Source organism: Oxyura jamaicensis, chromosome 7 (assembly GCF_011077185.1).
Source record: "Oxyura jamaicensis isolate SHBP4307 breed ruddy duck chromosome 7, BPBGC_Ojam_1.0, whole genome shotgun sequence".
Lineage (NCBI taxonomy): Eukaryota > Metazoa > Chordata > Aves > Anseriformes > Anatidae > Oxyura > Oxyura jamaicensis.
In genome coordinates, this window is record NC_048899.1 from 16520683 (window position 1) to 16538191 (window position 17509).

At 39.4% G+C, this 17509-nt stretch overlaps 1 protein-coding gene across 8 annotated transcripts in view; it reads right to left on the bottom strand.

Moving 5' to 3' along the window:
* The window catches only part of DIP2A (disco interacting protein 2 homolog A), a 105250-nt gene that overhangs the window by 58626 nt on the left and 29115 nt on the right, over window positions 1-17509 (bottom strand). For 7 of the 8 annotated variants that reach the window (XR_004752208.1, XR_004752210.1, XR_004752209.1 and 4 more), the window contains exons 3-4: window positions 8724-8843; window positions 2571-2690 (exon numbers count right to left, since the gene is read on the bottom strand). Coding sequence is in view for 5 of the 8 variants with exons in the window: in XM_035331086.1 (XP_035186977.1) it covers window positions 2571-2690; window positions 8724-8843 (240 nt within the window). In the remaining 3 variants the exon portion in view is untranslated. The remainder of the gene's footprint in view (window positions 1-2570; window positions 2691-8723; window positions 8844-17509) is intronic. The other variant, XM_035331085.1, reaches the window with a different exon arrangement.

Genomic DNA, 17509 nt, shown 5'->3' on the forward strand with positions numbered 1-17509 from the left:
GACCTAACACTAAAAAAGCTTCCACTAAACCATATCCCTAAGCTCTACATCTAAACGTCTTTTAAAGACCTCCAGGGATGGTGACTCAACCACTTCCCTGGGCAGCCTATTCCAGTGACTAACAACCCTTTCACTAAAGAAGTTCTTCCTAATATCCAACCTAAACCTCCCCTGGCGCAACTTTAGCCCATTCCCCCTCGTCCTGTCACCAGGCACATGGGAGAACAGACCAATTCCCACCTCACTACAGCTTCCTTTAAGGTACCTGTAGAGAGCAATAAGGTTGCCCCTGAGCCTCCTCTTCTCCAGGCTGAACAATCCCAGCTCCCTCAGCCTCTCCTCGTAAGACTTGTTCTCAAGACCCCTCACCAGCTTCGTAGCCCTTCTCTGGACTCTCTTGAGCACCTCCATGTCCTTCTTGTAGTGAGGGGCCCAAAGCTGAACACAGTACTTGAGGTGCAGCCTCACCAGAGCTGAGTACAGGGGGACAATCACTTCCCTGGACCTGCTGGCCACACTGCTTCTTATACAAGCCAGGATGCTCTTGGCCTTCTTGGCCACCCTGAGCACACAGATGGCTCACATTCAGCGGACCATCAAACAATACTCCCGGGTCCTTCTCAGCTTTCCAACCACTCATCTCCCAGCCTGTAGCGCTGTTTGGGGTTGTTGTGCCCCAGGTGCAGGACCCAGAACTTGGCCTTGCTGAACTTCATACCGTTGGCATCAGCCCATTGGTCCAGCATATCCAGATCCTCCTGCAGAGCCTTCCTACCCTCGAGCAGATCGACTCACGCACCTAACTTGGTGTCGTCTGCAAACTTGCTGAGGGTGCACTCGATCCCCTCATCCACATCAATAAAGATATTAAAGAGAACTGGCCCCAGCACTGAGCCCTGGGGGACTCCACTACTGATCGGCCTCCAGCTGGATTTAACTCCATTCACCACAACTCTTTGGGCCCAGCTATGCAGCCAGTTTTTAACCCAACTTTTAGCTTCATCTGCCCCAGAGCTGATCACCTCGGCAAGTGGCTACAAAATGGTGGCAACGCCCAATTTGAAAGGCCCACCAGTGCCGCCCTCGCGAGGGCTGCAGGGTCCTGGTGGCTCCCTCAGCTGCCTTGAGTGGCCTTGATGCCAGAAAAAAAGCCCCGTCTGTCTCGATCCCCCACTCTGCTACAGAACGCATCTGCCCCTGAGCCGATAGCCTCGGCGAGGAAATCTTAGGCAGAGTAACAGCATGTTCTTTTCTTATCATGATACACCTCACTCCAAACACACAGTGATTTGGCAAACTACACGAATGACAGAAGGACAGAGTGAAGCAGCACAAATGCACTACTGATTGTAACATCGGAATTTATTTTGGACAGTAAGACTTAATATTGCTTTCAAAAGCTATAAACAGAAACTTTACAGCCTCTCTCTTGAAGCTTCAATACACAGGTGGTCACTAGAACTGAATTTTCTCCAAGATTTCACTTTATGCAATTCACAGTAACCTTCCTATATGCATAAACAACCTGTACACAAGAAAACTCAAAAGCTTGATAACCACCCTAATGCACTAATTGTCCTTATGGGCATCCAAGTATACAAGAAGTAGAATAATCTAACCAAGAAGCGTGATACCTTAACCTATGTTAAAGGGAAAATGTAAATGTGAAGAAAGATCCAATTTAAGACTACAGAAGATACTTATTATTTTTTTAACTAATGAAATAACCAAAGACATCCACACCCAAAACAAACAAAAATACAACAACTGAGCAACTAGCAAAGAAAATTGGAACTTCCTGTAAATGACAGAAGAAATAGAGCCCAGCACAGCAGATCTGCCCTTTTACAGGACTAAGAAATAGAATAGATGGAGAAGGGCACTAGAGGTCAGCACGCTTCTACTCTAGGGGCATATTAGAAATGGCAAGAGCACATAATTCACAGCTTAAGAGCTAAGCTCTAACCTGTATACAATACTGGCCCCAAAATACTTGGCTTGCTAGCAAGACGTATCTGGAGAAAGATTTACTTAAGCTCTAGAGAATTCATTCTGAGGCAATAGGAAGATTATCATTTTTCCTAAAAAAATTAAGGAAACATCCTGACCTAAACAATCTGAACAATTATAGCATACGACATTGAATGGCTTTAATGGCTCACAATTGAAACAATCTGATGAGTGTTCTGCAAGCTAAGAGAGCAACTTAACACCCTGGTATATCTTTTTTAATTCTTAATAAAAAAAAACTTATGCAACATGAAATAAGGTACTTAGAACTCTGACATACTTGCCAAGATCCTCTCTTTCCAAGTAAGACTATGTAAGAGAACGGACAGGGCAACTGCTCACACTCTCTTATAGCTTTCAAGAGTATCTTTATTAGCTACAGCATCTCTAGGTGAAACACTAAAAACTTTGTGGAAAGACATCACAGAACAAATCCAGGCAACACGTGGTTATCAGCAAATACAGCTATGAATATGGAAAAAGTTCACTGCAACTTGCTCTTTCATGTTTTGATAACAAGTTTACCTGGTAACATTTAAATATGTTAACTCGATAGATACCTGGAGGCGTGTATGTTTCTACTGAAGAGTGCACAAGAACAGACCGTCTCTTGGAAGGCATGGGCATTTTTCTCTCTTTGTATTTTGCAAGAGCTGCTTGTACTGCTTCAGTATGGACATCTACATAGAAAACAAACAAAAAGGTAAGAGAAATTAAGTTCAATCATAATTTCTTTCTAAAAACATAGAAAGCATGAATGTCATCTTTTACAGCTCAAATACAAAATATGAATTGCATGTTAGGGCCCTTAATGCTTTTGTCCTATATTTAGTCCAACTGCTTAGCTCACGAATAGCAACAGGTTATCAGTCTCAAAGGAAGAAGCATTTCTTGGAGAGCAGAAAGGTCCAAAGTTGAATTCCAGTAATGTGGTTTAGAACTCAAAACTATGACAAGTTTATCAGTTGCTTCTCCTTCAAGGGTGTTCAGTAGGACTGAACAAATACACTTGCCTCCCACTCCACTCAAATGCAGTTCAGAAGCAATTCATTAGAGACTCGAGAATATAAGGAGGTCGAATCAACATATTTTCATCATGAAATCAGCTTAAAAGGGTTTTGCTAGTATTATTAGGAAGAATACCCTGACAACCGGTATTGAAGTTACAGAACACCTAACACATTAATTCTCAGTGCTCATTTATTTTTAATTTTTGGTAAATTCCAATGCATATACTGTAAATTTTGTTATTTTTAAGCCGTAAACAAAGAGTTTAGTAAAAAGGTATTAGTGTTCAATCAAGACTATACTGCAGATAAAAAATAATGTATTCAAGTAATTCTAAATTGTCTTCAATAGATTTTTCTCTTTAACATAGCTTTTGACATCACTTCAACACATAAAGCTTAGGTAAAAAAAAATATGAGAAGTGAACAGATGTCAAGGAGAAATAAGACAGACCAAAAATATACTGACTTATGAAATAAGATTTAAACTCATGAAAAATAGATAAAACGTATATGCACCAACATGTACTGATGAAGGGCCAAAAAGCTAGTATTGTGGTAGGATAAAAGCATGATCACATTTCACATGCAAGATGCTGTACAAGAATCATAGAATCATTTAAGTTGGAAAAGACCTCTAAGATCAAGTCTAACTTACCCTAGCACTGCCAACTATACGAATAAACCATGTCCCTAAGCTCAGTTTTGAAAAATAGATAAAAATGCATTCTTGTATTAAGAGGCCATCTAAGCCTGAAAATATGTAACAGGAGATTGATAGACATATGCAAGGTATGAAACCCAGAGGCCTTTGACAAATACACTTATACAACGTACATTAAAAGAAATATCCTTTCTCTGTCCTGTACCTAGAGCAATTAACCTTAATGCCAACTACAGGTTGTCAGCCACAACTCCGTATTTTATGGTCCGTTTAAAAACAAAACAAAACAACAACAAAATATTCTTTGAGCTATAGCTCTTCATTTCTACTACAGAACAGCAACAGAACAAAGTTACTGAAGTCTGTGCTGATTTTGTTTCTAAGCAGTACAAAAGGTACCGAGGAAAACTTGCACCTTCTCACTTCCTTAGCAGCATTACCAGATACAAGTCTTTGTCATGCTCACCTGCAATAATCCATATTTAAAGGACTGTGTTGTGAAAAGGATCCCAGAGTTTTAAAAAGTACTCCTAAATTAAGGGGTATGTAATGTACTCTATTTACAATTATTAGAAACAACAGATCAAGTTCAGTATAGTAGCTGTAAATTCCAAGTACGTTCAACCCTCTAGATACAACTACAATCTGCATGTTGTTTCATTCATGACGCATGAATCCTAAACCTTGCTTTATGGTAATACATAACCAGTAATGATATGACAGAAAATCTGTCTTTAGACAAACAGAGAGCTAGAAGGCATGTTAAAAAGCGTAAGAACTGATTTCTGGTACTAGTCCTGGGAACTTCTTTGGTCCTTGAGCATGAGGTTCTTCCTAGATTATTTCAAATACACCAATCAATTCCAATTAACTCTAACAAAGCAAGAGATAGCTAAAGTACAGGTAATCAGTATATATTTTAACGAAAATTGGAATAGTTTAAAGCATCAGGCCTCTAACAATGGCTGCTGCAAACTAGTGTCCCATCTGACTGCATGCCCGTGCCAAAAAAAGAAAAAAGAGTATTTTCAGGATGTACCTTTATTATACTATGACATTCAGAGTACACTGGGATTAACTTTTGAACTGTAAGTAGTACTGTGTATAGACTAGAGAGGTTATACCAGCTAACTGACCCATTGGGAAACCATGCAAACTAATAACTGTTTTTTTATTGATAATTTGACACTTCTGTAAGTAGCCATGAACTCACCGTTGCATTCCTTACACTTCTTGGTGGAACTGGTTTTCCTTTTCATTAAAAACTTCCACTGGAAGTTCTTTAGTTTGTTGTATTTTCTACTGGAATTTTGCATATACTACTGAAGTGTTGCTTCCCACAATAAGAAAGCAAGTATGACTGGCAAGGCTGATAGAGAAGAGAGGACTGTTGTATGAAGAAGCTGTCACATGACACAAAATACAGTATTTTCCACACTGCTATACAGGTGTCACACTTGCGCACTGAACAGATGTTTGTCAGCTGGAATATACTGCAGCAGTACATCCAACAGGGCATTAGCAGTAATGACCCAGCTGTTAGAGGCTGAAGAACAGTTACTAGAAAAAGGTGAGAGTGGAAAGAGAAAGTATAGTTACTGGGAAAGCATCTTCAGACACCCTAAGGGCTCACCAGCTAACTTACATGTCTTCTTAGATAAGACCAGACCACAGTGGGGCTAGAGCAAGAGGAGGAACAGGAGTCTTCACTAGGAATCTCACATCCTCATGGTAGAACTACCAGCAGCAACAACAGCAATATAGTGGCTTAAAGTGTCCTCTGAATTGTGGAATACAAGGTACTTAGTCCTTATCAGCCTGCACAAATGCCTGCAAAGTCTCTGCTTTTCTCACCTTTTCTACCACACTGTTGTCATTTAACAGAATGCAAATCTAGTTAAAGCACTGTAATGTTAACTGCTGTTCTCGGAACACTTAAGTAATTTATTAGCCTACAGTATTTTTTGACCATATTTTCACTGTTGCAAATTTTTGGGTAATATTTACTGCTTTAAGACAAAAATCTGTGGATGATAAAACTTAGTTAACTTAAATAGAGGACAACTCTGGAAAACTATAAAAAAATCTGCTTGCAGCTAGTAAGTGGCAGATTAATTGCACAAAAAGGCATAATTGTCTTGCTTGCTTATTTAAAATAATTTATGTTGATGGCTCTAAAGTACTATAATTGCTCCAGATCCTGTTCTATAAAAAAATTGCATTCCAACCTCATCAGCTACTCTTGCAGAGGACATAGCAGAGCTGAAAGATGCAATGGGGAAAAGATATAAATAGAAGGCTAAAAGGAAATTAAAAAATAAAAAAAAAATAATAAAAAGAAACAAGATTCTCTAAAGAACACATACGGCATGTAATTGATGGAAGAAGCAGTAGCGTCCAAAATTATTGCTTAAAGCTGTTTATCCTCCATATCTTCCACAACATTTAACATAGAATCATAGAATGGCTTGGGTTGAAAGGGACCTTAAAGATCATCCAGTTTCAACCCCCCTTCTCTGGGCAGGGTTGCCAACCACTAGAGCAGGCTGACCAGAGCCACATCCAGCCTGGTCTTGAACACCTCCAGGGATGGGGCATCCACAATCTCCCTGGGCAACCTGTTCCAGTGCCTCACCACCCTCGGAGTGCAAAGCTTCCTCCTAATATCTAACCTAAACCTCCTGTCTTAGTTGAAAACCATTCCCCCTTGTCCTATCACTATCAACACATGTAAACTGGTGTTTCCCCTCCTGTTTATATGCTCCATTCAACTACTGCAAGTCCGCACTGAGTCTCTGTAGAGCCTTCTCTTCTCCAAGCTGAACGAGCCCAGTTCCCTCAACTTCATAGGAGAGGTGCTCCAGCCCTCTGATCATCTTAGTGGCCCGCCTCTGGACCCGTCCCAAGAGCTCCACATCCTTCTTGTGCTGGGGGCTCCAGGCCTGCACACGGTATTCCAGGTGGGGTCTCACAAGAGCAGAGTAAAGGGGAACAATCACCTCCCTCTCCTTGCTGGCCACCCCTTTTTTAATGCAGTCCAGGACGCAGTTGGCCTTCCGGGCTGCAAGCGCGCACTGCTGGCTCATGTCCAGCTTCTTGTCCCGCAGGACGCCCAAGTCCTTCTCCACAGGGCTGCTCTCAAGTTCTTCTTCTCCCAGTCTAGATAAATACCTGGGATTGCCCCAGCCCAAGTGCAACACCTTGCACTTGGCTTTGTTGAACCTCATTAGGTTCTCATGGGCCCACTTCTACAGCCTGTCCAGGTCCCTCTGGATGGCATCCCTTCCCTCTATTCTATTGACTGCACTGCTCAGCTTGGTGTCATTTGCAAACTTGCTAGGCTGTAGACCAACAAGGCAGAGTTGTACAGATTCACTGAAAGTTGATTTAAAGAAATTTAAATCAACAAGACCACAGAAATATTATCTCTAGGAAAAGATGAAGTACTGATAGACTAATATTTAAAAGGTACATTCATAAGCAAATACGCTAGCTGAACTTGTTTAATATCCACCTACTATATGTCTTGCATTGTACGATTAAAGAGACCAATGCTAAATTTCCCCAAACAATACCAGTAATATGGCAGGGCTGTTTAGTTGCTTTTTGTTTGTTTGCTTTAAAGTATCCTTGGTGCAAATTAAGTAAGACATCTGAGGCTCTAAGACAGGAAAAGTAGCCAAGTAGAAAACATCACTCTAGACCCTGTTAGATCTCCTGGCTGAAGGCTCCCAAGTATTCCCTGTTGTAATTATGCTCTTATTGCAAATTTTGATGTTGTTAAACTAACAGAAATAAGTGCTACTTAGATGAATTACTTTCTACCAGATTCATGACTCATATTGTAATTTACTTGGAAACTCTTTTTTTCACAAAGTAACTTGAAAATAATGGCAATTCAACCACTCAATCTACTTTTCCAGTATATATTCAACAGATTCTACTGTTGAAGATACATTTGAAATGCAAAAATAAATTTAAACGACTAATTTGTACATTAGTCAAATTCTCCTTTTGTCAATTTTAATACTATGTAAACTTCACTGAAATTCAGAAGTTTCTTTGTGCAGCTGACTATATACGTCTTTCCAAGGAATCCATATATGTTCCTCAGAATATTCAAGGATCCCATTCATCCTTCAATTATTCATAAAGAACCCATACAGACATATCAACTCAATTTCTGGAGCAAGGTTTTAAATGTCAGCAATGTAAATATGATCCAGTAAGCTACCGTGATGAAGCAATTGCAACGCAAGGTGACCCAAGATCAACTGGGTCACATGTACCAATATGGTACATGTTATTACTTGCACTCCTCATATCCAAATCCAAGACATATAATTTCCATTGCAAGCAAAAGGAAAAATTCCAGTTACAAGTCCAAAGGTATTTAGCAGAGAAAAGCTTCCAAACACCTGCCTTTTCTCACTATTGTGACACAGAATTTCACAGGGAAGCTGTATTGTAACCACCTGAAAAGTAACAATGGATACAGGATGTGATGATGACATTGGCATTTTCACATAATTTTCCAAAACAGGTTTGTCACAGTGGTGTCCATTTAAAACTGATGTAGAGTATCCATTGTGACATTTCCCTTTTTTGTGCACTTGTTTTAAACCAGGAAATATTTGAAAGTGAGCTACAGCAAATACTCAAAATCTATAACCTTCCTTAAAAAACATCCCAGCCAACCAAGCAAAATTAAACCCACAGCCCTAATACTATAGTCTTCTAAACATTTAAGTAACTGTATTAGAGACCAGAAACCCAATCAACAAACAAGAAAAAGCGTTAAGCATGGTGTAAATTCACAATAATAAAAAAGTCACAAAGCATGGATACAATTTCTTCCTCTTCTAGAACTTCCTTCATTCTGGATTTGAACAAAAACTTGTGTGTAGAAATACAAAAAGCTACTTGAAAAATACTCCTTAGATCTTCCCTTCCATCTTCTTCTTCAGACATACATACTACTGTACTGGTAATCTTCTTCTAGTTCAGACACCTGGTGTTTTAGCTACTTATCTTTTACTCACCAGATCGGAAGCGCTCATCCCTTGAGTTAGTAGAACGTGATTTCTGCTGTTTAGACACAGCAGCAGTAGCTTGCGAGGTGCCTGGGACTCTGTTCTCTGCTTGCAGGGATGGATCCACACCTGAAATATAGTTTTCCTTCAATATAAATTCAGATTCTCACATAAAATATGTGCTCCTCATGTTTAACATTTTCTACTAGCCTTGACACCTACTTACAGATCCTACTGAGCCCAAAGTCTGTACCTTTAAAAAAATCTAATTTTTCATCTACATTTTAAATTCTTTAAACTAAAACCAAATGTGCTCTCAGAGGGTGGTCAAACACTGGAACAGGTTGCTCAGAGAGGTTGTGGATGACCCGTCCCTGGAGGTGTTCAAGACCAGGTTAGTTGAGGCCCTGAGCAACCTGCTCTAGTGGTTGGCAAACCTGCCCAGAGCAGGGGGGTTGGAACTATTTGATCTTTGAGGTCCCTTCCAACCCAAGCCATTCTATGATTCTATGATTTCCATTTCACCCAGAACATAAAAAATAAACAAACAAAAAAAATCAACAAAAACAAAAAATCCTTTGCTCATTTCAGTTTACTATCATTTGCAATTAGGTGTTTTGTATCTCAAAACTTTTCAGGCGGTGGAGGCAAAGGGCAGGGAGAAGAGGGAACCTCTTCGCCCCCAACTTACCTTGAGACAACAAGCAACATGCTACAAATATGGTTACAATCATACATCAGACTTGGGGATACTGAAAATACACAATTACACTGCTCTACCTTTTAGATATAACTTGAACCGTTCTGTCAAATTCATTTCAATTTTAAAAACAACACTGCTAAATTAAGCAAAAACTAGAATGTGCATGTCTGCTTAAACTATACCCATTTAACGGAATAATACCAGCAGAATCACATTTTACAAGAACTCTACAACTCTCTAATAAACACCTCACAGATACTAAGGGCAGAACTATTCTGTCACCTTCAGCTGTCTAAGAAACAACTCCTCTAATCTAGATTGGCTACTCAGTACAAGAACACAGATCTTTTCACCCCCATAGAAGATACACAAAATAAAAAGAACCGAACTGCTCTCTAGTTGTCTTCTCCACACCTGCCTAGAATAGGACTCTATGGGCTGCCCAGGGAAGTGGTTGAGTCACCATCCCTGGAGGTCTTTAAAAGACGTTTAGATGTAGAGCTTAGGGATATGGTTTAGTGGAGGACTTGTTAGTGTTAGGTCAGAGGTTGGACTCGGTGATCTTGGAGGTCTCTTCCAACTTAGACTATTCTGTGACTCTTTGGAAGTAAACGTGTTACTTTAAAAAGTAAGAAAAGATTCCTCTTTATCTTTGGGGGTTTCTGTTCCCTCTCCTTTCCCGTAAATGTGTAACAAAAAAAGAAATCAGCAATCATTAATAAATCTAGCAATTTTAAGAGATTTTTATCAAGATCTTTCAGTAAGACCTGGTCTTTACATATGAGGTATAAATTTTCAAACAGTATATACCAGTTCTGTTTCAGCTGATCAAAAGTAACATTCATTATAACTTTAAAAGTAATTTTAAATATAATATCCTCAGGAAAAGTGTTTTGTTGTCTTCCTGACCGAAGCAGCTGCTATACAACAGTTTTCTTAGGTACCTGATAAGACCACAAGGTAAGTGCAGCCTGTAACACTTTCCCCACCCCAACCTCCAGCTAACAGGCAAAACCTCCAGATGTTCAGAATGTCAACCCTGGATTATCCAGGAGTTCCTAGTGGGAAAAAGAATAAAAATGTGTGAGTCTCAGTAATGGAAAAGGAAGTAACATATAATAAACCACACTAATCTAAGTTTTTAGAAGTTAATCCAGCTCCAGAGAAATGCTTGTCTTTTACAACCTACTACTGAACCCAAATAAATTAACCTAATGGAGTTTTCCCACTCTCCAAAAGTGGAACTTCTGAAGTTACATGACAGACTAACAACAACCACTCTGACAACAGGGGAAATAAGATGGGCAAGTAAAGAAGCTGAAGTGTTCCAAAGAAAAACAGCTGAACATGGAGCCAAGTAAGGACACAGCTACTACCCAATACTACCCAATATAAAAGGTTAATATTCCCTAAAACACTCTAGCAGAATTTTGTTTCTAAAAGAAAAGCCAATTTATTCTACAAACGGAATTGATTCAATTCATCTAATACTCAAAGAGTGGTTAAAACACGTAAGAACTGCATTTTACATTTCATTTGAACAAAAGTTTTCCATAACCACAAGTCAGCAGTCCAGTGAGGCTTGTTGCTCTACAAACAACTGCATATTTCATAAAAAAGATAGAGGCCAATCACCACCTAAAATCCTGAGCCAAGAAAAGAACTGATGCCAACAGATAACATGATAATGAAGGTGGTGAAAAGGAGGAGAACAAAGAGGAGCAGTTAAACTGGAAGTCTCTCTAAAATAGACTGCTCATTTATGAAACATTCAAAAACCAGCAATTATTCATTAATAAAGTTCCTACCCAACAATGTGCTTAGTTTTGGGTGATCTTATCAAGGGACATTGAGTGAAGTAGGCAACAAAAGAGGGGGAGAATGATTGTGTGCCATTTTTTTCCTTCAAAGGTAGGTTATTAATTGTTAGTGGGGAAGAGGCTAATGTCTTATTCAAAACCCCTTTCTTTTTAGCAGTCCTATAGTTCAGTACCCAACATTCCCCACTTGCCTCTCTTCCCAGACACCGTAGATCCCATCAATCCCTGTTTTAGACTTCTGTAGCTGTACTTGTTGCATACACATTATCAAGTAACTAGAGCCTTGGAGTCAGGACCCATTAGACCACAAACTAGCCCCTTTCTCACTCTGTAATACTGGCATAACAGCCCAGCGCTATCTGCAAACAATGCCACTACTGCACGTGGTATGAGGCTTTTGTCTTTGAACGTACTAAGAAAAACAGGAGGCTTCAGATGGAACAATGAACTATCAGGAACAACCCATCAACACCTGACAAGCTGTATGTGTAATGCTCCTGAGCTATATGCTACCTGAGCAATGCTAAATGCTACTGGGGTGGGGGGTGGCTGTCTGGAATGTGAAGGGACCCCAAATAAACACAAGAGAATGAACAAAAGCTTACCAACTCCGAAACATGAGAGCTCTCCTCCAATACTTACAAAACAGATTTTTGTGGATCAGCATTAGGACAATTGTACTGTGATGAAGTGACCAATAAATCTCAGAAGTTCCCTTTAAATTAAGATGGTGCTCAAAACCAGTGGCACAGTTGGAAACCATGACTGTTTTTCTTCAGCTTAAAACTCTCTTTTTTTTTTTTTTCCTCCTTTTTTGCTCCCACAACTACATGCCAGAAAAATCCTGTTTCACAAGCTTGGTGAATTTGTTAATTTATTCTGGTTCTGCACAAATCACAACCTTAACCTTCAGCAAAAGCAGCTGGATAATTAGGCCAACTCCCTCTATTCACATTGAAGATCTTCACAAACAAAACCTTTTAAGAGATATAAGTTAATGAAACATGATCCACTATCACTGTAGTTTGTCTGTTTTTAACTTAGCCAAAACTAGCAAAAATAAAATGCCATCTTAATGAGGCCATTAGGTATACACTTATCCCAATTAACTGAACAATTCAATTCTATAGGAAGAGATTAAAGTTAATATTTGAATTAGAATTGTCTTTCCATCTACTAACACTGAAGAATCAAAGATAACAATGACCTTTGTAGCAATTGTATTTCATACAAGCCAAAATTATTTTACTGTAACAGCACTGAACAATTTACAGTCGAACGAAGACACTTGGCTAGCATTGCTCAGGAAGATGCCTAGCTAAACGCATCTGTAATCAGATACACAGAGATAAAAATTTCAAAACAAGGCATCAGTAGGTATCTCTCATTCAGGTTACAGAGTTTGAGTTTGTGAGCTCTTTGGGGTTAAGTGCTGTGTTGTTTTTTTTTTTAATGTTTGAACAGAACCTCAGCACAATGTAGAAATACGTCAGCTGAACTTGCACAGAATAGTGAATAGCAACATGAATACCCTTTTTTTTCCTGCTCTTTCTCTGAAGTTCTTATCAGTAGGAAAGTCATATTCTTCAATATATTAATTTCAGAATAAAACAAATGTTGAAGTAATATTTCAAGAAATACTGTCTAAAAAGTACACTTGCCTTCACAGAGCCATAAAATAACGGGGATTTGAAGGGACCTCCGGAGGTCATTTTGTCTAAACCCTCTGTTCAGGCACAGCCCCCTGTATAGCCAGTTGCTCTGGACCATCTACCTCAGACTGCCATAAATATCAACTAACAGATGGCTTTGATGGAACAAGAACAACTTGTATTCTTAATGTTCACAGAAGCATAGAATATCCCAAGTTGGATCCCACAAAGATCAGAGTCCAAATCCTGGCTCCGCACAGGAGTACCTAAAAATTAAACCGTACGTCTGAGAGAGTTGTCCAAACCATTCTTGAACTCCTGCAGGCACGCTGATCTTGTAAGACTACTATTTTACTAATGCTAGAGATAAGTGTTTTGTAAACTATTCTGTATGTTAACAAATACAGCTACAAACACGTTTTTCATACTTAGCCCCATAACTAGTACGTTATGTCTGCACACACACACAAAAAAAACAAACAACATTTAACCACAGCATACTGCAATGAAGAGAGAAGACTCAGGTTTGAAAGTAATAAAATTTGTGATTCATAGACATGTAGATTCCACTTTAAGAAAAACGAGCAATATCTTTTACTGCAAGAAATATATGACCATGTAGTATGTGAAAACATGTTACTCAATCCTAAGAAAGCTGGGAAGAAAAAAATTCAAGCAAAGCAAAACTTTAAGTGCCATAAGGTACTCTAGCTTCATTCTGTAGAGAGTAACATTTGAGTGAAGAACATATTACCAAATAAAAACTCCTGTTCACTAGTCGATCCTGAAAAGTTGCCCACTTCTGATTCAAAAAGCTTTATTCTTCATATCTAGCAAAAACACAGACTTCATTTCTAGAGGACTTTCCTGGCCAACCTTCCTGGGCAACCCACCTGCAGAGCAGCTGCCCTATCACGTTTTTCATTTCATCTGCATAAGACATGACATCTTAACATCAAACTCAACATTTATAAAGACTTTTCAACATCTCAGCAAACTCTTACTTGAAACAGCTATTAAACACTCAAATCTAATTATCTTTGTAGAAACACTGATACTGAAATTCATCTCCCCAAAGTAATTTCAGTTCTAAATTGATAGAATACTCTTGAAAGATTGAACTCAAAGTTTTAAAGGTAAATTGAAAAGTAAAGCCAAAGCAGTTAAAATAGCATGGCAACAAATCACTCATCTTGGTTTTCCCTGCATTGTCACACAGTTATATATCATGTTTCCAACTATCCACTATATGATGTAGCACATTAAAGAGCTTTGCAGAGAGGACAAGGGAAGAGGAGGCTGAAGCTTTACGTTCTTTGTATGCTATTATGCTGTTTTGCTGCTGTTGAACTGGCTCTGTAAATTAGAAAGGAACAAAAGAAGACAAACATGTTCAAAGCACTGAAAGACAGGGAAAGGTGTATGACAAGGCAGAAAATAAAACTAGGGTAGGAAACAGCTGGTCAGGCTCTAGGCCAACCTCTCAGTCCTGCTCCAGTCTCCTCTCTGCTGTCCCCTCTGCACCCGGCTCTGCCCAGAGACCATGGCTGGCTATCCAGCCTGCAGCATTCTCCTTTCCTTACTGCCCCTGGCACCCCCATACCAGCCTGTTGCTGCTACTCTTCAGTGCATCCCCTCCTCTCCTGTCCTGGTTTCCACCCCACTTCTATGTGGATCCAAGACCTACAGAATTTCACTTGGTGCTCACACAAGGACCTGAACACACTAGGGGAGGTTTTTGCCAATGAGTGCAGCACTTCTTAGTTTCCTCTCTACTTTTGCCAGCCCTACAGGAGCAGGAGTTTCAGGAGCTTCCCAGTTAAGAGACAGGTCACCTATAAGAATAGGTAAGGTCTTTCCTGACAGGGTTCTCAGCCCTTTGATAACATAAACAAGGAGCAAGGGCAGGGCCAAGTGTGCTGGAAATACTCTCACCTTCCCCATTAATATGCTACTCTACAGCATTTGACCATTTGCTCCTGATTATGTCAAAAGGCTTAGGCCAAGACATACAGTTTGCACTGCTGCTAAATCCCAAACTAAATATGCTATACAAGAAACATCCACACAGAATACACCATATCCTTAAAAAACATGATTATGAAGCTCTGTGCTATGTAGGCGGCCCTAGCCATCAGGTACTTAGGTGGCAACCATCAACTTATTATCAAATGAACCATGGAAAAAGATGAATTGCTTGGGCTTGACTCCTGATTTTTTTTTTTCATTTTTGTTTTTATTTTTGTTTGTTTGTTTTTGTTTTGATATTCAGAGAGTGAAATTGCAAACATTTTGTTTCTTCCCCTGGCAGGGAACTCGAAAACATTTTCTGTACCTAGACAGATACAGCTAGAATGGTGGTAGGATTAAAAAAAAAAAATCTATGAAAATTTGATTTACCACAGTAAGAAGTCAACCCAATAGCCTAATTTCCACATTTAACTCCCAGAACAACGTAGTAGGATATTTGACCACAGAAGTTTAGCACTGCATTACTAAAATCACTTAATTAAAAAGGCAAACCATCAGTAATGTCTTGCTATTTTCAGAAACTGTTAACAGTCAAGCTATAAACAGCTTCTTCAACTAGACCACCTGATCACATTTAGTTTTCATATATTTCATTTTAACTAATTATATTAAGATCAAATCAAATTAGCCTATTAAGATCTGGACATAATTTGATCATAGCTGTTATGCCTGAAATACAAAATAGCAGTTTTTAATTCAGTAGCATCCAGAAAGACAACTGCACTTTTTGTTTTGTCCATAAAGAAATTATGTATGCTATCACAGACCCCAAAGCACCAGAGCAAATTGCACATTCCTTCAACAAGGAGCTAGAGAACAAAGTGTTGTAAGGTTTGTGAATCTAGACCCATTCCAATAGAATTACTAGGCTGAAAAAAACAGCAAGCAGAAATAAATAAATCACAGTTACGTAGAAAGAGCATATATCCTTGCTACCAGCAGAAACATTTTTCAGAGACCTTTTTTTCAGAAAGTTCCAATTACTGCAGTCTTAAACCCAGTTTCCTACATTAGCTATGTCTTAATCTCAGTATAACATGCCTTTCCACTCAGCACAGCTAACAATGTGCACTCATCGTTTATCAAGTTGCCAAAACTCTTGTAGTATGTCCTTTATTTTCTAGACTTCATATGACCATTAGCCAAAACCAAGGCCCTTTAACCTTGTAGATACCCACTGAAGACTTTTTCCTTTAGTATAAATTCTTCAAATCAGAACAGAAGGCCTGCTTCTTTAGCTAACATGAGGAACCTGGTTCTTCAGAGAAGCCTGAGCCCCAGGCTTTTAGAAAAGGTCTAAAAGACAGCACATATCAGCCTTGCCAGTAAAGCAGATGCAATGACTACCTGCCCAGCATGTGAGCATGCACACTGCAGTTGGCCAATGGTCCACAGTCTTAAGATCCAGTTCATAAAAAAAAAAAAAAAGGTTCAACAAGATCAGGATCACAAAGAAATCCAGAAATCCTACTTCCTTATTAGCAGTCCTAATGGAGGAAGGAATTTTCCATGTGAGAAGGCAGCAACCTAATGAAGAGGAACATTTCCATAAATGTGTCTGCCCTATCAGACAGACAGATACTTTTGAATTGATGGATATCTCTCTGGGGGCAAGAATCCCACTGAAAAAGGAAACTACTGTGTTAGGTGTTTCTACTGTGAACCACCTGTCAAGATTTCTGACAGTATCAGGATTTTATGGTTGCTTTCCCTGCTCAGCCAGTACCAAAGAATTAGTCACAATACAGTTACTAACACTAGGTTTAAGCAATTAGGAAAACTCTAAACAAGCTAGAAAAGTTGGCTGGTATTCCTATCTAGAGGCTTGCTTATGAAAAGTCCTTTGTCAAACCTCTCAGCTGCTAAACTAATATGCAACTAATTCCTATTTGCCATTACCCCACCCTTCTGCAAACATTTTAAGGAGTTTTGCAATATGATTCTTTGGGGCAGCCATCCAACTTACATAACCTGTTTTATATTGAGGAATAAACTCCCTAATCTCCCTGTAAATAAATCCTCCCCCATCTTTTAACTATGCCTTTAGTGTCAAAGTCTGGGGTCTGGCTGGGATGGAGTTAATTTTCCCTGCAGTTGCTCCTGAAGTGTTGTGCTCTGTACTTGTAGCTAGAACAGCATTGGTATCACCTCCCTGCACTCCGCCCAGCAGCTGACCTAAACCAACCAAAGGGATATTCCATGCCATATGATGTCACACTGCAAGAAAAGGGGGAAAAGGGGAAGGAAAGGGGGGGCTCTTGTTCTGAAGACTTCAGTCCTCCCACGCAACCACTATGCGTATTGAGGCCCAGATTCCCAGGACATGGCCAATCATTGCTCATTGATGTGAAGTATAGAGTTTTTTTTCCCCTCTGTGCTTCTGCACAGCCTTTGCTTGTTTTTCCCCGTTCATTTTCCCTTTAATTAAATTATCCTTATCTCAATCCACGAGCCCTTTTATTTTTTTTCTTTCCAGTATACTTTCTTCTCCCCCTCTTCTGAGGAGGAAGGCGAGTGATAGAGCGGTTGAGGTGGAGTTTAACCACCCAGCAAGGTAAAACCACCACAGTAGTTCATTTGTTTACAAGA